The sequence below is a fragment of the Ctenocephalides felis genome, unplaced genomic scaffold (genome assembly GCF_003426905.1).
Source record: "Ctenocephalides felis isolate EL2017-DRISC unplaced genomic scaffold, ASM342690v1 CF-g0.4_SCAFFOLD_01886, whole genome shotgun sequence".
Classification (NCBI taxonomy): Eukaryota; Metazoa; Arthropoda; class Insecta; order Siphonaptera; family Pulicidae; genus Ctenocephalides; species Ctenocephalides felis.
Genome location: NW_020538040.1, coordinates 164,604,588 through 164,624,859, shown reverse-complemented (window position 1 = coordinate 164,624,859; position 20,272 = coordinate 164,604,588). Strand labels below are relative to the sequence as shown.

Genomic DNA, 20,272 nt, shown 5'->3' with positions numbered 1-20,272 from the left:
TTAGTAACCTAACTTAAGGGGGTCTTCCTATGTGATGGGTTGAAAAAATCGATTTTTTTTCATAAATTGCTACCTTAACATGTCTAGAATACGGTAGTAAAGCGATTTTAGAAAATTCGAAGTCGTTTTAAAGATACAGCAGGTAAAAGAAAGAGCGGTTCGGAGCGCTGAGTTGGCAGTTAGAACTTTAAACGCGTTTTTCTCAAAACTGTGTTTTTCAAACTTTCCTCCATTGTATCTCAGAAACGGCTGGACCGAATTACTTGAAATTTACAGGGCACACTCAATATATTTAAACGCATGGAATGAATGAAAAATTTTTTAAAACTTCGATTTTTTTATAGCAAAAAACAAAAAAAAAACCGCCTAATTTGCAACTTCTATTTCAAATGTCTATCAAAAATCAATTATTTTTATACTCATTTGATTATAGGTCATTCCGTGCTTTTAAGCCTACAAATTAAAACGCCGTTTATTTTTTTTTCAGATAAGCCGATCAGCCGGAATCATGGAGGAAGTGGGAGCTCTTTTTTTCGAGGCGGGGGTGTTCAGAGCGCTGTAACTCTAGTTTGACTGAATATTTTTAGCTGAAATGTTATATTTATACTGTCCAAATATGTGTTAATAAATGATAAAAAACTTGAAGCTCTAAATATTTACTGGTCGTAGAAAAAAACTCCTAAAATATCCCTAAAAAACCGGCCGTCACATAGGAAGACCCCCTTAAGTTAAATTTTTGTTTATTACAAGTTTGATTCAATTAAAAATATTCACCTTTATACCAGATCGACCTTGTTGCTTCAAGAGAACATTTTCTGGCTTCATATCACAATGTATTATTTTATTATTGTGCAGGGCATCTAAGCATTGCAGTAACGAATGAGAAAATTTTCGCACCAGCTGCAAGCTAAAACCTTGAAATTTATTCTTCTTTATCAGTTCATACAAATTAATAGAAAGGAGCTCAAATGTTATGCACATATGGTTTCGGAAAGTAAAAAAATCAAACATATGGATAATGTTCATAGTGTTATCTTTATCTTGTTTCCTCAGATGCTGAAGAATGCGAATTTCTTCCTGGGCTTGCCTGTGAAATCGCTTTTCATTTCGAACCATTTTTAAAGCAACATGCTCATGGGTTTTATGATCGTAAGCTTTAACAACCTGGCCAAAGCTACCTTTCCCGATGACTTTGAGTACTTCATACCGGTAAGCAACATGATCATGCGGGATATGAATATAAGATCCTTGTTCATTGTCGAATTCAGATAGACTGACACCAGGTCTGCCTGCTCTTTTCTTAGCATTCGCCCCAATGAAATAAATTTGTGGGTAAGAGAATATCTCGTGGTGCTCGTAAGGAGTGAGCTTGCTCATATACAACAGCATGACTTGTTCAGGGGCTGCCACAGTGGTCTTGGGCTTCTCCTGACTGTTGCTCTGGGAGCTGCCAGCCTCGCTGCTCCCCGTTGTAATGGGCAGAGCGGGCGTGCTGCTCGCAGCGCCGCTGTTCGCCGAGCTATTCATAGGGGGGCTCTGTTTCTTGGCCGTTTTCTTCAATTTCGGCAATGTTTCAGTGGCGTAATAAGAATATAATTTCGTAACAGTATTGCCAGAAGACAAGCCCGACGTCGGCTTATCGCGACAGACAACATCACTCGATTGATGATACATCGCCCCATGGAGCACTAGCAATCGCTAGCGGAGGTGAAAGATTTTTTGCACATTTCACCATCACATTGACTTGATTAGAAAACATGGAACTGACGACACATTTCAACAGAAAAATGACATGTAAACACACTGAGACATGTTAAAAATAATGAACCTGTGCGACGACAGACTGCTCAAAACCCTTTGTTTCCCGATGACACAAAGCAAATCACTTGAGAGTTTTTTGTTGAATTAAAAATCACATTTACACCATTCTTCACTAAACCAACACGTATCGCACTGTCGGTTATGTCTTCATCTATTAAGCCTAATACAGAATCGATGATTTTAAGTCACAAATATTTAAAAATTGGCATCGTCGAAAATGTTCTGTCGTATCACAAGCACGTATGTAAAATGCATGACTAGTTCAGTCGTTTTCGTATGGAAAAGAACACTTGTAGAACTAAATAAGAGTGGATGTGTTATGTTTGATAAGACGACTTAAACGTAAAAACATCTAGCATTCTTTTCAGTCAATCAAATTTATCTCCAGCCAAGAATTAATGGTTATTTGACGGCCATGATTAATTCGCTACAAGTCTCTCGCTAGTGAATTCGACACGAGAGAGATGTCTCTGTAACCGCAGAGGGCGCAGCCGTGCGGGGAGCTCATCCCGAGCTACGTCGCCGAACGCACGCTTACGGTTGCTCTGGGTGCGAGTGCGAAGGCCCGAACACAAACGAAATCATAACAAAACTAGCTGTAAGTGGAATTCTGTCTTAAGGCAATTAAGGCATCGTGCCTTAAGGCAAATTGCAGGAACTTCCCGTACTAAAATATTATTTTTTTTAAAAAAAACGATTAACAATTTTGAAAAATTTTTACTTCGAAAAAATAAGATTTTTGAGAAACTATAAATTGGACAAAAAATTACTTTTTTTTTTGAAAAAAAATTTTTTTTTCGAAAAAAAAAATTTTTTTTAAAAAATTTTTTTTTTTTTTTTGAAAAAAAAATGTTTTCTTTATTGTGACATATTTTGGAAGATCTAAACTTTTTTTCAAAGCAATCGTACTGCCTTAACTGCAAGAAGACAAAATATAAAGCGCGTAAGCGCCGCGTCGCTATCTAACGGATAAACATTGGTACGGAACCCATAGCAATGTAAACAAAATTTATACTTATTGTTAAAATCTCTATAAAATATCTGATAATTTGATGTGCATATGTCTAATGATCATTTTTGACCGCCAAATGGCATTTTTTTTACTTTTTTCTTTAGATCTCCGAAACCACTAGACCTGCCTTCATGAAAATTTGATCGGTTCTTCACCTTGTCAATACAAGTAAAATGTTTTTTGAATTATTAAAATCGAACGCTCCGTTCTCTTAAAAACTGAGGTACCGTTTTTGGCACTTTTTGCCCCATATCTTCGGAACGGCTAGACCTGCCTCCGCCAAAAACTAATCAGCACGTCTCCTTATCAATAAGAATCGAATGTTTTTTGAATTATTCAAATTGCTTCATCCGTGTTCCCGAAATCGTCGACGAAAATTTGTATCCGCACACACATACATACACGCACGCACACACACACACACACACACACACACACATACATCCATTTTTTCTAAGGTATGCCAAAATATTCAGAAACCTTTGAAACGTCGAGAAATGCAAAAATTTTCATTTTCGATTACTATAACTATAACATCTTATTACTATAACCTACGGGAAGTTAACAAATGTGAGACGAATTTAACACGTGCACTGAGGGCTGCCCAGGTTTGCGCAACCATTAGAGAGGTTGATCCGAAATGGTCACTTTAAGCACTAGGATTACCTCTCTATAGAAAACTTAATTTATTAGTAACAGTTAATTTTAGTTTTAATTCAATACTGAAACTAGTGGTGTATGGCATCGTGCCTTAAGGCAAATTGCTGGAACTTCCCGTACCGTAACAAAATGTTCGAGGAATATTAAATGTTTTCAAATAGATTATTATAAACTCTGTAATATCGTCTAATATTTATAAGAATTATATAAACTGAATTACAAAATTAAAATTGTTCACTTAAAATATATGAGTGAGCTTAAGAACTTTAACCAGAATTAAAATTGAAATCTAAATTATTTTTGATACACAAAAAAAAATCTTGAAAAAAAATTAAAATTTATATTTTTTTTTTTCAAAAGTAATTGTTTCGTCAACACAAGCAGAAAGTTTTTTGAATTATGCAAATCGGTTGCTTATTTCTCTCAAAAACTGTAATTTTTTGTACATTTAGCTTGGTATCTTCAAAATGGCTCGACGTGTATTTGCCAAAACCTAATCACCACTTCTCCCAATCATTGCAAATTGAATGTTTTTTAGATCATTCACATCGGATACTCCGTTCTCTCAAAAACTCGACTTGTATTTTCTGCACTCTTTGCTCCGTATCTCCGTAACGGCTGGACCTGCCTTTGCCAAAAACTAATCAGCACATCTTCCTATCAATAGGAATCGAATGTTTTTGAAACCATTCAAATAGGTTGATCCGTGCGCTCGAAAACGTGAACGAAAAAATTCGGACACACAAAACACACACATACATCCATTTTTTCTGAGGTATACTAAAATTTTCAGTTCAATGGTATATATTAAATTAACTTATTTCAAATGTATTTTATTCAAGAGTGAATGTTAACTACAATCAGTAGTTTCCTACAAAACACCACACATATGATTCGGTATAGATTCTGATTAGAATCGCTCAAGCTTGCTGCGAAATTCAAAACTTTGATTAATTTTCATAATTCAATCGCTTATCGTGGGCCTGTAATATTTTATTATGTTATTTCATACTATAAAATATATGGTTATTCAAGTTTAAGAAAATCGTCAACAAATTATTTCAACATTGAATTACGAAGAAACGGCCCAGCCGATTTTTACCAAACACTAATCAACGCAATTCCCAATCAATATCTTTCGAACAGTTTCTGAACTTTTAAAATCGATTCAAAATTGTAGGCTAAAATGTGGACGAAACATTTTACAATCGCAGTCGTTATCGAGCTACATCGAATGGTTTTTCAATTTTTTAAATTGGTCCAGCCGTTTTTAAGAAAACGACTACAGATAAAAATCGGCTCACAAACACACACACGCATCCTTTTTCCAAATTCGGTCTCATTCGATTCAGAATGACGTGAAAGGTAAATTAGCAAATCAGGTTACCGCAACACCTGAACTTCTCACATTTGTTTTTATATAATAATCTGGTCTTTACTTTATAGAATCAAATCAACAACGAAATCAATTATAAATTTTATATTTCATAATAAGACTATAATTAATTTCATTATAAATATAAAATGATTTTTGAGCTAACAAGTTAATTGATAAAATATCTTTCATCAGATCATAGATAGTACAAAACTAATTTATTTTACTGGAATGTGGTATATAGATAAATATTCAAAAAATGTATTTCATGTTTCATTAATGGCCTAAAATACAGCTTATTAATTATAGTAATAGTGTTAACTATATTATGAACAAAATATATGATATTTGAAAATCACGTTGAACAAGTTCGTTCACATTAATTCCTCCGCATAATAAATCACTCTCTCTACGAACTATTTATTTTTATAAACATTCTCTTTCCTCTATCATGGGAAAATATATAGTACAAATTATACAACAACCTAACCCTTAAAATCGCATTATCAAAATAATAAATTACGTATATGATATGCTTAATAAAATCAGCCTTGTAGTAAAATAAATGTTTTAGATGGATAGGTATTTTATATTAATTTTTAATACTGAATCGCAATTTCATGGTTCCATAAAACTTAATAGATAATATAATAAATGCGTTTTGATAAATCGACGCGTATTAAAATATCAGCGCACATTTTATCTTCACTTTGGTCTTTTACACGCTGATGTCCTTTCTTGTCAAATATATAATCCGATACAAATATCACGTACTTAAGTACAAAAATTCATTTAATCTTTGAATATTCTCATATACCCAAAGTATTATCAAAAAATAGCTTAGTATCCTAACTCTTTAATACTAATTTCTTGCTTAATATTTTTACCTAAATTCTAAACTTTATGGCAGTAGCCTACTTCTTGATTATTAGAAGTTACACATGTGTATTTTCCTGCGACTTCGGAAAAGATTTTTTATATGCAGTTTGTGCTTCGGCAATTGTGTCAGGTAAAGTTGTATTATTTGTATCTGGCAAAGCTAAAGAGATGAAACCTGTCACAAGGGCCAACGCGCCCAAACACATTAAAGGCACTGATCGATCGGTGATCTCGCCCTGAAAAAGAGATAAATTAGGAACAAAATTATTTAAAAATATAACAAATAATAATAAAAATGTGGTTCCTTGTATTGGTTTCAAAAATAGAACTTTATACCAACCAAAACAAGCAGCAAAGGAGAAAGTAATCCTCCAATTCGCGACCAAAAACCGCATAAGCCAAGAGCTGCTCCGCGCACGCTTGTTGGAAACAGTTCACTTGTATAAAGGAACATACAACAAAAACATGATACTGCAATTCCTTTACCAGCCAAAATCAAACCAATTATCAACATCCCTGAAATGATTTAAATAATTATATAAATCCATATTGTTTATTTACAAAAAAAGTCTTACGCCTGCCAGTCGTACCTTGATGATGACCAGTATAAAACGTGATCCCTGCGACTGTGGCGCAGATAGCTCCGCACAATATCTGATATAAGGCAGTGGGCCATCGTCTACCAAATTTGGAAAGAGCCCAAAAAGCGAGTAAATATGCCACGACTTCTATGAAAGCCCCTATGAGGAAATTTACGTGTCGTTGTCCATCCAATTTTGGAAGATAAAATACAGTTCCATAGTAGCATAAAGTTACACTGAACCTGTTTATTAAAATTTTAGTATAGATTGTCATAAATGAATAAAAAGATAATATACAAATTATATTTACCAAACCATAGTCATAACCAGCGCATGCTTTCGCAATAATGAATTTTTGAAGATGCCAATTAATCCAATTTTTTCAACAACCGGATCCGAAACAACATTCTCTACTAATTGCTCTGATTGGCATGTTGTGCCATTACGATTCATGTCTTGCTTCGTTCCATTAAATCTAAATAATAAAATGTACGGTAATTCGATATTTCAGATAAACATGCATTCTGTTACAAAAATACCTCATTATTCTATCGCAGACTTGATGAGCAGATCTGTATTTCCCAATCGTTGTTAGCCATAGTGCGGATTCTGGTATATTCCTGATAAAAAATGTAGTGGTTAGAACTAGGAATAGGTAAAAAGATTACAGTAACGTTGGCGATTGCTTACCAACTGTATATTACACTAACTATCGCTGGTAATGCGAGAACAATTTGCAAATAACGCCAATCTGCTAGAATCCATGCAACGGATGCCATGAAGGCACAACCTCCTGCCCAAAATATTTCCCAAATTACGGCCACTGCTGTCCGATGGCGCACAGGGAAAAGCTCCAATAGCAAAGTGAACGTCGAACTTTGCAGACCCTAAAAAGATAATTGAATGGAATATAGTCATCGCAAATTAACCCTAAGATGCCAACTTCCACAGCCCAATCATCAAGTTTTTAGAAGCCTAATATTTTGGAGGTTCTCTACGTTATTTCTTACTATGCTGCTAATTCCAATCTTCCGAACTAAGCTAATTTTCTTCGACAGTTCCTTCCTCGCTTTTTAATTTTTGCTATTTTCTAAATTCACGTAGTGGATATTACAAAGATTTCTGATCGTCAGAAGAATTTCAAGACATTATTCAATTCAAAATGCAAATTCATATTATCAATATTCAAACAACATCATATTCTTAACTTCGGATTAGCCAATTTTATGTTTTCTCGACGCTTAAGGGGAAAGCCTACTTGAGAGGCTTAAAAAATCGATTTTTTTGCAAAAATATCAACATTTTCTTCAGGATTTTTAGGTTCAACTAAAATCTATACTATTGAAAATATATATTCGTTTTGAATTTTTTGTTACGGATGGTAATTGTGACCCGCATCTTCTCCACCAAATGACACTTGCACGCTCTTGGCGCATCGGCGAAATGCTTGTACCCGGCATATTATGACATATATTTTGATAAACATTTAAGCCTGAGGATTTCGTTTCAATTAAATATTTAATTCCTTTCTTAAAAATTCCTCAAAAAAGCGATTTTTTGAAGCCTCTAAAGCAGGCTTTTCCCTTAAGTCATTCCAAAACAATTGAGATCAAATTTGAAGAAAAGTATATCGCTGTTTTCTCAAAAACGGCTTCATCGATTTCAAAATATTAAAAGCCATTCTATGTGACTCGATAGGGAGAAGCTTTGATTATGTTTGCGAGATGGTCTTTCAGTAGTGCTAAATATTACGTCCACGTTTTCAGAAAAATCTTGAACCGATTTTGAAAGTTGAAAAACAGTTCGAAAGATATCATTTGGGAATTGTGCTGATTCGTTGTTGACAAAGATTGTCCGGGACATTTTTTCGTAACTATATGTTAATTTTTTTTAACATAATGAAATTCTAATACTAATTTCGATTCACGAACAAACCTGAACAAAAGCTCCTTGCATCATGCGAAGAGCCGCAAAGACTGCAAAACCCGCGTAGGACCCCAACAATCCTTGAATTATTCCTAAAGCAGCTTGAGTGTATAGGCAAATTAGGGTTACTTTTCGGCGACCCAATCGATCTGCCAAGGGCCCAAAAACTAAAGCTCCTATGGTCACACCACCGAAGTACAAAACTGTGGCAAGCGCGGCGAGGTACCTTCGAGAGCAAACCAGGGAAAACTGGAATTAAATTATCACTATATTATTATTCAAACGAAATAATTAATTTTTAAAAATGTGTCTATTATCTTACGTCAGTGATGATGGTTCTTTCATCTTCGGCAAATTCGAATCCTGTGTGGCACGTACCATTTTGTAAAGACGCGCATCCAATGTATTCTTTAATCGTGTCATTGTCCTAAATTTCATACCAAAGTTTTTAATAAACAATAGTTGGTTCTTTGTTCCTTGAATATACAATAAAAATTACCTTGCAACGAAAAGCCGGTTCGTAATTGAGAAAAGCTGGTTCTGTGTGGTTAAATGCAACTATTGCACTGTGAATACTTAACAAAATGCATAGGATAACTTGATATCTTCCTGTAGTTTCAACTATGGCCCTCACTCGTTGCCGTGTACCATTCAAATCACTATTCTTCATCTGATTGAAATAATAGAATTAATTTATTTTGTTAAAAAAATGACAACAATTTAATGAAAAAATTATATGTTAAAAAACTGTTCCAATTTGTCATATGAAATGTAGAGCAAAACTGTGCCAACATAAATTTAAAAAAAAGTATTTTTAAACGTATGTTTAATATTGTAACAATACTATATTAATAACTGCACAATTAGTTATACAAAATAAAAATTTGTAAAATCTTGATTATATAAAATTTCATGATAACGAAGTAAACACTACTAATCTATAATCTGTGATAAAATTATTGTATTTATCTAATACGTAATACGAGTTCATTTGAATTTCATTCTCCACAATTGAACGAACTCATTAATTTGGGATAATTTGAAAATGTTAACACGTTAATTGCCACGATAATATTAGCAAAATTTCCCATGGGCCATGGTAACTTAAATCAGATAATTTAGTTAGAAATTTATCAAGAAAACTTAATGTGTCAAAAAATTTCAAAAAAACAAAATCGCGTATGTCTGATATGGTTCCTGGAAAACATATTAGTATCAGATACATATGACTAACATGGCGATCAACGTGTTAAATTCAATAATTTTATTAAGGCTTTCACATTTTTTGAACTTCATAGTAATTGTATAACTAAAACAAAAGGACACAATTAGTGATCTAATAATATTCTCTGCACAAAAAGGAAAATAAAGATCAGAATATGTTTTCAAGTTACAATGTACCTTTTCGGTATTGCTGCAATAAGTTAAAATATATCATAGCTATATTAGCAAAAAGACAACCACTGACTTGCCTAAAAAAATCATGACATATAATAAACCACCACAAACAGAAAGGATAACCAAGTCATATAGTTGAAGAAAAGTATCAAGAGATTATAGAACCAATGGGTTGCCTTCTAATAAAAAAAATCACCGCAAAAAATAGAAAAGGTAGCTATTTTGTTGCCTTCTAAAAAGTCGCGTAGTTAAGGAGTATCAAGTATCAAGAGTTTATAGTATTCTACAATTGATTTTAAAAAAACTTGCATTAATTTTCATAATTAAACCACTTCTCATAGAACTACAATATTTTAAAGAATTCATCTTGGCTATGAACTCTATCACCATGGGAAGTTTAATCAAAATCCCAGAAGAGTAAACCTGAGGGTCTTCTTGTTAGTTTCGATTGCTGCTCAATGTATATAAAGTTTTCCTCAAGTATTATTTTTGATTTAATTTTTTTGAAGTAAAAGACTCGAAGCTCGTAAAACAAATAAAGCTCGATGTATTTTTAATTATAATTTTTGGTATACCTTGATTTTTAGTGAGTGTTTTATTAACACAAATTTTGATTTTCATAATTCAAGAGTACTTAGAAGCCATTAATTATATCCATTATTCATATGATCGATTTTTATGAGTTTTTGGATCCCTGTCTGTGGTGATATTTAAAATTAAACCGCCCATCCTCACCTAACGTCACGTGTATTTTTAGTACTTTTAAAGTTTTTCATTTTTTTTAAATTTAGGTAAAAAATAAACACACGTGATATCTTACTGGACCTCCCTTCCCTTTGTGATATTTCCTGATTTTTGGTCAAATCCCTTCCCTCCTAGAAGACAGACTTTTACAAGTTTAAATAAATATTTTAAATAAATAAAACATCTAGTATGATTTGATTGTATTTTAAGTACTTGCAAACAATCGTAAAATTTTTGAAACATTTTAGATTTTTTTTTAATTTTAGGTAAAAAATAAATACACGTGATATCTTACTAGATCCCCCTTCCCCTTGTGATACTTCCTGACTTTTTGGTCAAATCCCATATCCCACCTAGAAAATGGTTTTTTATAAGTTAAAATATTATGAATAAATAAAACATCTAGTGTGATTTGAAATAAGTTACAGTGTGTGCAACAAATGTTATTCCGTCAATAAATCATCCAATTTGAACTTGCAACCGCGAATCTTGAATTCGTACGTCACCCAAATGATTGCCTCAGATACGCAATTGATAGAGTATTGATTATGTCGCGTAACATATTTATTTAAAGATAACTCCAACACAATGGTAATGGTCAACTAAAATGTTTACATTTTGAGAGTCAGAAATATTTATCAGATTGCATCATTATTCTGAGGATGTTTGTGCAACGGTATTTTTAAACTATTATTTAATGGAAAATTACAATCCTAATTATACTCTTAAATATTTTATAAATATTACGTTATTGTTCTCTCTTCTATTGTGGACCATCGATATCGAACAATCGGCCGAATTATAAATATTGATAATTGATTAATAGATTTAAGTGCATTGAATTGAAATTCAATTCATGAACATTAATTGAAAATTGAATTTCAATTCATGAAATTAAATTGAAAATTGGAATTCAATTCATTAAAAAAGTTTTAATATAGGGTCATGCCAGTCATATATGTGCGACATAAAAATAGTGTTTTTCTAGGAATTACGGCAATATTTTTTCTTTGGTACATTAAGTTTCCTTAATGTATTTTTAACTAAATTTATGAAAACAAAGTTACCATGGGCCATCCAATTTTTTTTTCTGATAATATCGTAGTGATTATTATATATAAAAATGAAAATGTTATTGATGAGGAACAAGCAAGTCAAATACAGCTTTGCATATATTTTAGGTAATAAATGTATGTGTATTGATTTAATAAAAATGTCAGGGCTAAGCTTTGCACAATATACTACATCCTTTCAGGTAAAATTTGTTAAAGAAATGTTTTGAAATAAAAAATAACAAAAACTATAAAAATTGTTGATAACGATTTTAATTTATTATAATTTTAATTATTAATTTTCCGTAGGGAAAGTTATAGAAATCGCAAAAAAATCGAAAATAAATTACGTTTTAAAGGCTTTTTTAAAATTTTGGCACACCTTAGAAAAAATGAAGTATGAATGTGTGCGTATGTAAGTGCTGATACAAATTTTTGTCGACGATTTTGCAAATACGGATCAATTAAAAAAATATTGGATGCATATGGATGGGGAGATCTGCTGATTAGTTTACTGTAAAGGCAAGTCCAACCGTTTCGGAGAACCAGTAGATCAGAGATTTTAATAATAGGTGCGAATTTTGTTTCTAATTCTACGAATTCCATACCAAGATTAATAAAGTTTAACGTTCAAAAATATAGTTAAAACAAATGTCCTCGATATTTTTGACTTAAGGGATCAAAAATTTTGAATTGCGGTAAGGAAAGTTCCAGAAATTTGCCTTAAGGCACGATGCCACGCACTACTAGTTTGAATAAATTATATTAAGAAGTTAGCAAGCAGCAATTGAACAAAAGTTACAAAACTGCATATATATAATATTTTTCTAAAAAAAACTTAATAGTAATAGAGTAGTTGTAGGATCAAATGCATACACAAAACAACTTATATAAAAAAATATATTAATCAACTGTAATATATTTGTATTTCAACGAATGAATATTTGTATGAAGTAAAAAGTATCCGACATTACATGCAATAAATTCAATTTTTCGTTAGAATCTTATTCATATTCGTTAAAATTTTAAGCTTTAGGTTAAGCTTCATACATGAAAAGTGTTATATATAATATAATATGTGATAAGATAAAAGCCTACAAAAGTTTTGAATAAAAATTTTAATTAATTTCAGTTTTAATTAATTTTGTTAATTTTACAGTAAAATTTCAGCGAATGTAGAAAAGTTACAACAGTGTATATCTATAATATCAACATCCTGAATTTAAGAATTGCGCTACCAAATGCATGAACAAATCAACTATTATAAAAAATATATTAAACGATTATAATATATTTGTATTTTAATGATTAGATATTTGTATGAAATGAGTTAAAAAACATTTGTATAATAATTAGGCAAATTATAATTCGCAATTATAATCTCCGAATGTCAGGGTTAAATTTTGCACTACATCCTTGCACTTGGAATTTGTTAATTTATAATATATGTAAGCATATAAAAGAGTTTGATGAAGATTTCAATTTATTGTAATTTTAATTAATAATAATAAATTATATCAAGCACTTATTAAGCAACGAGTGTAGAAAAGTTACAAAATTGTATATCTATTAAATATATTAAAAATATCAGAAGTCCCTAATATAACAAACAAATCAACTCAAAAATTATAAAAAAAATATTCGAACTTAAAAAAAATATATTAAACGACAGTAATACTTTTCTATTTCATAACAGAAATTTGTATGTAGTTTGATTTTTCTTCGGAATCTAATTCATACACCTTAAAATTTTGCTATAAATCTGTCTGAGAAGAAACGAGTATAATGATTATCCGTAACGGTTATATTATTTGCATACCGAAAACTTGATTTCGCGAAGAGTTGACCAAGCCAAACTTCGAAGTCTTTGGATAAAAAATATGTAAATTTTATAGAATAAACTCGTAAATTCGAACTAAGAATAATTAACATAATATACTGAAATTTACCATTGAACTATTATAAAATATAGTAATTATTAATACAAGAAAAGAAGTTTTTTTAACATGTTAATCACCACGATATCAGAAAAAAATCACCAGGGGATATTGTACCTTTATTAGATAATATAGGGCAATGTATCAAGAAAATTTAAGGTATTAATGAATTTTTTTTGCCAAAATTCCTGGAAAAAACAGTATTATTATACTGAAAACATGGGCCTATATTAAAACTTTTTTTGCGACAAGGCAAGAAATTTTTAGGTCTATTTGTCAGACATATATGTGTGACAAGGCTTATGAAGAACTTTAGAGCGTCAGACACATATGACTGACAAGTTGATAAACGTGACATATATATATATATATATATATATATATATATATAAGTAAGGATACTCCTCCTAAACGATTATTCGGATTTTGATAAATCTTTTTGAAGTTTGTTAAGGGATTTTTTTAGGATTGTTTGAATTATTGAAATATAGTTAAATTGTAGAAATACATGAAAAAAATACAAAAAACCGCTTATAATTTTTTGACATTGAAAATATTCTGATACATGAGAACTGTCATCTGTCAGAAACGTCAATTCACTTGAAATTTAAATTTAGTATAAGTGATCCTAAACAATATTAGTATATAATATCCATATTCATGATTATAAATAAGAAAAATGTAATATCTACAACATTATTTCCGAAAACCAGCTGAGATGTGCCAGAAATTAAAACAATATAAGATACAATATATGTTTTGGCAGATGAAGTTATATAATTTAGATTAATAAATAACACAATACGTCCAAAATAGATAAACCTAATTTTTTCAAACTTATGTATGTTGTATTTTTTTTACTAAATTATTCAAAAACAAAATAATATTTCTACTTATTCAAAAAATGATTTAGAATTTTGTTTCATGTGTCAAAAATTCATTTGTTTCATTATGATCTTAGATTGAACAGTACCATATGAACTAGATTTCACAAAATAATTCACCTAAGATTTTAACTGAAGTAATAAGTAATTGAGAGAAAATGTCATATGGAGTGCCAGCAAAATATATAACGAATTGCCAAACGATATTAAGATGACCAATGATGACGAAAAATTTAAAAGAAAAATAAAGAAATACTATAAGGAAATTGAAGACAAAGAAGACTGAAGAGTTATATATAAAGATATTTTAATTATAATAGATATTATATTCATGAAATAGTCAAATGAAATGTATATATAAAATATGAAAACTGTTTTTCATAATCTCTCATACCAGGCACCTCTGTCTGACTGAGATATGAAAATAATGTATATATAAATAAACAAAGTTTATTAAAAAAAAAAGATCAACAATATATAACAACTACACAGAAATTGTGTAAGAGCATTTACAATAAAATGATAAAATTAAAAAATAATAATATTTATTAAATTATTAGTAAGAAAAATGTAATTTAGAAATTGTGATTGCCAAAAAGCTACTAATATAGGGTACGCGATTATAAAAATTATAGACTATTACATATATATCATATAAATTATTGAAGCAATTATATAACAAAGGTGATATTATTCTTTTACTGTAGATACTATGTTTATTCTTTCTGAATTTCTTATACTGAACAAAAAACTGCAGTTTCCAATACGTATATAGGTTATGCTAAGACCATAAATAGAAGGACATTAATGGAAATTATGAACTATTACATATATATCATATAAATTATTGAAGCAATTATATAACAAAGGTGATATTGTTCTTTTACTGTAGATACTATATATATTCTTTTTGAATTTCTTTTACTAATCAAAAAACTGCAGTTTCCAATACGTATATAGCTTATAATACATAAATAGAAGGGCATTAAATAGAATATTAAAAAGTATAGGATAGGATATTAAAAAAATTGGAACTTAAATTGTAGACGTGGGTACAGGACGTCTGTCGGGTGATCTAGTATATATATATATATATATATATATATATATATATATATATATATGAGATTCAGTCTTCAGGGCAAAACATCAATTTGTGCATTTGTGAACAATTATCATTATGAAATATTAGGATTACTACAATTACATGTAAGTTTTTACACCATACCACTTTTTATAAATTAGTTTTAATTAATAGTTTTAATCTGTGTTTTTAAACTAAGGTTCACTGAGGATGACACAATGTTAATAAAAATGTTTTAAAAGTCATACAAGTTTTTAATTGATGTATTGCCCTGAAGACCGAATCTCACATATCTCAACATCAAAATTATAAAAACTATATAAATTAAAAAGTATATAAATAAAATTATATATTTTTTAATATATATATATATTGAAAAAATTATAAGTAATTATTAAATATTTCACTTACCTTTAATATGTCTCCTCAGCCGGCTCCAGTTAATTGATTTGTATCAGATGCACAACGAACAGCACTCAATGAACTTCGACCACTGACAAAATCAACGGTCGCCGGCAAGAAATTCGACTGCCGGCTTAAATCGAGCTTCTCCAACGATGGCTCGGAGAACTCCGACTCTCACATTGGTTCCTGGAAGCGATGCGATATGGATTGAGTCAACGCTCATATCGAATGGCACACATTTAGGGTGAAATACTAATTTAATTGATCCGATACTTAATTAGGAACGACTAATTAAAAGTTCATACAATATTAAAAAACTAGTTGTATAAGTAGTGTGTTGTCTTAAGACAAGTTGCAGTATACATAATCAAGGGAGCGGTCATTAATCACGTAAGGTTTTTAGGGGAAGGGGGGTGGGGGTTTGACAAAAAATCACAAAATATCACATGGACGAAGGAGGCGTATAGTAAGATATCACGTTAAATTTATTATCTTCTTGAATTTAATATTTAATAATGAATTTGATTGATCTTCTTGAATATATAAGATTTATTATCTTAAAAAAATCCAATAGTTTTCAAAAAAAAAAAAAAATACGATTTTTTTTTCGTAACTAAAAATACATGTGATGTTTGCTGGGCTAGGAGGGGATAATTTTGAATATGACCACGTATTACCAAGAGCGAGGGGGGGGGGTTCAAAAATCGTTAAAAAATCGATCACGTGACTAATGGACGCCCCCCAACTTAATTAATAAGAATTCAGAAATCATGAAATATCATAAGAGGCAAGTAAGATATCACCTGTAGTTAATTTTAACTAAATAACTAAATCCAAAATTGTTCAAAAAAATTCCAAAAATTTTACGATTTTTTCCAGGTACTGAAAATGCACGTGATGTTGGGTGGGAAAGGAAGTTAATTTTAAATAACATCACATAACATCGAGTAGGGATGGATGGTGTTGACAAAAAACCTTAAAATGCGATCACGTGATTAATGGACCCTTAGTTAAAATATTCAACTGTTTCTTTCAAAAAATAATTTTCGTTTTCACTAAAAAATAATCCATGATGTCTTTCAAATATACTAATAATCTGTAATTGTATACATTTGATGAATTTATTTAAGACATGTCATTTCGTCTATCTCGTGTTCTGAGAATGTATTTTATTTAAGTGTAGACGTCAACTGTAGTCAGTAGCTACCTACGAAACGCCAAAGAACGTTCATAAGCTTCCGATTCCGATTAGAATCGTTGAAGTGTTGAATTTTATTTAAATGTGAGCTTTTATTCAACTGTAATCTGTAACTACCTACAAAACGTCTATCAACGTACATATGTTTCGGCACAGATTCTGATTAGAATCGCTCGAGCGCGGTAAATTATCTAATTATCTAATTAATATCAGTAATTGTATTAATTCGTTTAACACATTTCATTTCATCTATCTCGTGTTTTTAAAAATGTATTTATTTAAGTGTGAACTTTTATTCAACTGTAATCAGTAGCTACCTACGAAAAGCCAAAGAAAGTGCATATGCTATCTAATTAATATCTAATATAATAATACTATAATTTAATCAATATCCATAATAGTATTAATTTATTTAACACGCTGAATTTCACCGATCTCGTGTTCGAAAAATGTATTTTATTTACGAGTAGACGTCAACTGTAGTCAGTAGCTACCTACGAAAAGCCAAAGAACGTACATGTGCTTTGGCACAGATTCTGATTACAATCGCTTAAGCAGACGGCGAAATTCTAAACTTTGATGAATTTTTATAATTCAAACGCTTATCTTAGGTCTATAATAATTTAGTATGTTATTTCAGACTACAAAACCTATCGTTATACAAAGTTTCGTCAAAATCGTCAAAAAAAAAAACTCTGAACATTCAACCCTTTCTCTAAGGATGTCGTCCTCGACTACCTGGGTAAACAGGTGTCATCCATGGACGATATCCGCATGACTTGCTGTGTGTACGGATGTCGTCCATGGACGACATGTAGCGTGCCGGATTTTGCTTCAAGATTTATCACTACGAGTTTAATTTAAACTATTTGTAGTAATGATGATTTTTAGCTTATTAGAAGCGCAATTTTCAATTTGTTTTAATAATGATAGAAAAATCTTAAAATATATTGTTCTATCTGTCTCTGGACTCTCTTAGCGAAAAAATTATTTTCGAAGAAACGTCTCTGCCGACCTTTACCAAAAACTAATCAACGCGATTTCCAACTAATATCTTTCGAAAGATGTTTATTTTTTAAAATCAATTCAAAATTGTGGGCTAAAACATGAACCAAGAATTTTACACTTTTTTGCTAATTTCAAAAAAACGTTTCGGCTGATCGTCGGGCAAAATTGTTAAACGTTAGTCCTTATCGAAATAAATCAAATGGATGGTAAAATTTTGAAATCGGTACAGCAGTTTTTGACAAAACATCAACAATCAACTAACATACACATACTTTTTCCAAATTTGGTCTCATGAAACATAAAATAAGCAAATCGGATTTTTTCCAGGAAACATGAGTATCTCTTCCAGGAAATTAATCAGTACACAATTATCACTACACTTAATGGAACTGACACAAAACCAAAAACAGTATTTATATTTGATTTAAATTTGTTTTAAACACTTTTTCACGAGTATTTTTTAATCACTCTTTCAGAATCGCTGGATTGAACTAAAACTGACGACGGTTGCACAAAACCGGCATGGTGGATCCTCACTACTATTATCGATGGCGTACACAAAAGCGCGTATACGTAGCTAAGTTACGAAATAACAAAGTATCTATCAAACGGCTTGTAATGTTAAATTGTCGTAATGAACTTTGCTGACACCGTCGTCGTCGTGGTCGTCGTCGTGGTCGTCGTCGACTGAATATAAACTTTTAAAATATGTATTTTCTTCCCATTGACAGAGCGGTGTTCGGTTAGCCGTCCTGTACGTAACTGCTGTTAAACACGTGGATCGCGTATATTTCTAGAGCCAACATTGTAATGAATCACTTTCCGTATTTTTTATTTCGTTGCGCCGAGACGAGCGCGCGTACGCGGCCAATTAGATCGATCGCTCAGACGGGCGAATTAGCGAAATCGGCTCAATCGCCGGCTTTTACTCTATTATCTAATACTAACACTAGGCACGGCTTGCTTAGGTTATTCATCGTCTATCCTGAGAAGTGATCGATGCAGAACAGCTGACACCACAAAAAATTCATAACGGTTATCAAACTTATGATTATTTGCATTAAAATGCATACTTACATATGGAGGAACTATCTTGTGTAATGACACTTATATTTTTTATATTATTTTTAATATTAATTTAATTATGATCTCTTCTTTTGATCCCTATTTTTAGGCCTAAACTAGTGGGGCGCATGGCATCGTGCCATAAGGCAAATTGCTGGAACTTCCCGTACCAAAAATTATCATTTTTTTTAAAAGATTAACACGGTTGAAAAAAAAATACTTAAAAAAAATGATTTTTGAGAAACTATAAATTTGACAAAAAATTACTTTTTTTCGAAAAAAAAAATTTTTTTTTGAAAAAAAAAATGTTTTCTTTATTTTGACATACTTTGGAAGTTCTGAACTTTTTTTCAAAGCAATCGTACTGCTTTAACTGGATAGAGACGAAATGTCAAAGCGCATAAGCGCCGCGTCGCCGTCTAACGAATGAACATTGGTACGGAACCCATAGGAATGTAAACAAAATTTCTACTTATTATTAAAATCACTATAAAATATCTGATAATTTGATGTGCATATGTCTAATGATCATTTTTTACCGCCAAATGGCTTTTTTTTTACTTTTTTTACTAGATCTCCGAAACCGCTAGACCTGCCTTTATGAAAATTTGATCAAATCTTCATCTTGTCAATACAAGTAAAAATTTTTTAAATTATTGAAATCCGACGCTACGTTCTCTTCAAAACCGAGTTACCATTTCTGGCACTTTTTACCCCGTATCTTCGGAACGGCTAAACCTGCCTTCGCCAAAAACTAATCAGCACGTCTCCTTATCAATATGAATCGAATGTTTTTTGAATTATTCAAATCGGTTGATCGGTGTTCCCGAAATCGTCGACGAAAATTTGTATCCGCACACACACACACGCACACACACAAGCGCACAAACACATACACACACACACATACATCCATTTTTTCTAAGGTAGGCCAAAATATTCAGAAACCTTCAAAACGTCGAGAAATGCAAAAAATTTCATTTTCGATTTTTTTTGCGATTACTATAACTTGCCCTACGGGAAGTTAAAAACTTCCTGTTTTCTCAAAAAATTATTTGTTTAATTCATGATCCCTTCTTCTTAGCCTATTTTTTAATCTAAAATCCTCCCATTTTCCTGAAAAAATTATACTAATTTATTGCTTAAGCCTTTTCTGAATAACTAATATTATTTATGATTTAACCTCCTTTTTTCTGAAAAAAAATTTCTATGTTATGAAAATATGGTATTAACCCTTTCTTTG

General features: G+C 31.1%; 2 protein-coding genes across 2 annotated transcripts in view; both read right to left on the bottom strand.

The window, feature by feature from the left end:
* Positions 1-2,216, bottom strand: part of LOC113376187 (dual specificity tyrosine-phosphorylation-regulated kinase 2-like) — a 22,239-nt gene extending 20,023 nt beyond the window's left edge. The window contains exon 1 of the mRNA XM_026616104.1: positions 775-2,216. Coding sequence (XP_026471889.1) covers positions 775-1,674 — 900 coding nt within the window. The 5' untranslated portion in view covers positions 1,675-2,216. The remainder of the gene's footprint in view (positions 1-774) is intronic.
* A 3,587-nt stretch (positions 2,217-5,803) lies between these two features.
* Positions 5,804-18,819, bottom strand: LOC113376186 (solute carrier family 22 member 6-A-like). Its single transcript, XM_026616102.1, has 11 exons — positions 18,237-18,819; positions 15,765-15,944; positions 8,754-8,924; positions 8,577-8,681; positions 8,264-8,503; positions 7,019-7,215; positions 6,868-6,948; positions 6,639-6,803; positions 6,338-6,570; positions 6,088-6,263; positions 5,804-5,983 (listed from the first exon to the last, which is right to left on the bottom strand). Exons 3-11 carry the CDS (start codon positions 8,922-8,924, stop codon positions 5,804-5,806), a joined length of 1,548 nt encoding a protein of 515 aa, XP_026471887.1. The 5' UTR covers positions 15,765-15,944; positions 18,237-18,819.
* Between the last annotated feature and the right edge of the window lie 1,453 nt (positions 18,820-20,272).

What these genes read in the sequence shown, in the direction of transcription:
- LOC113376186 (XM_026616102.1), bottom strand. Translation starts at nt 8,924, where the DNA reads ATGAAGAATAGTGATTTGAATGGTACACGGCAACGAGTGAGGGCCATA. An exon ending in CTGGTTATGACTATGGTTTG is followed by an intron (nt 6,571 to 6,638) that starts GTAAATATAATT and finishes TTTAATAAACAG; the next exon opens with GTTCAGTGTAACTTTATGCT. An exon ending in CTCCTTTGCTGCTTGTTTTG is followed by an intron (nt 5,984 to 6,087) that starts GTTGGTATAAAG and finishes TCTCTTTTTCAG; the next exon opens with GGCGAGATCACCGATCGATC.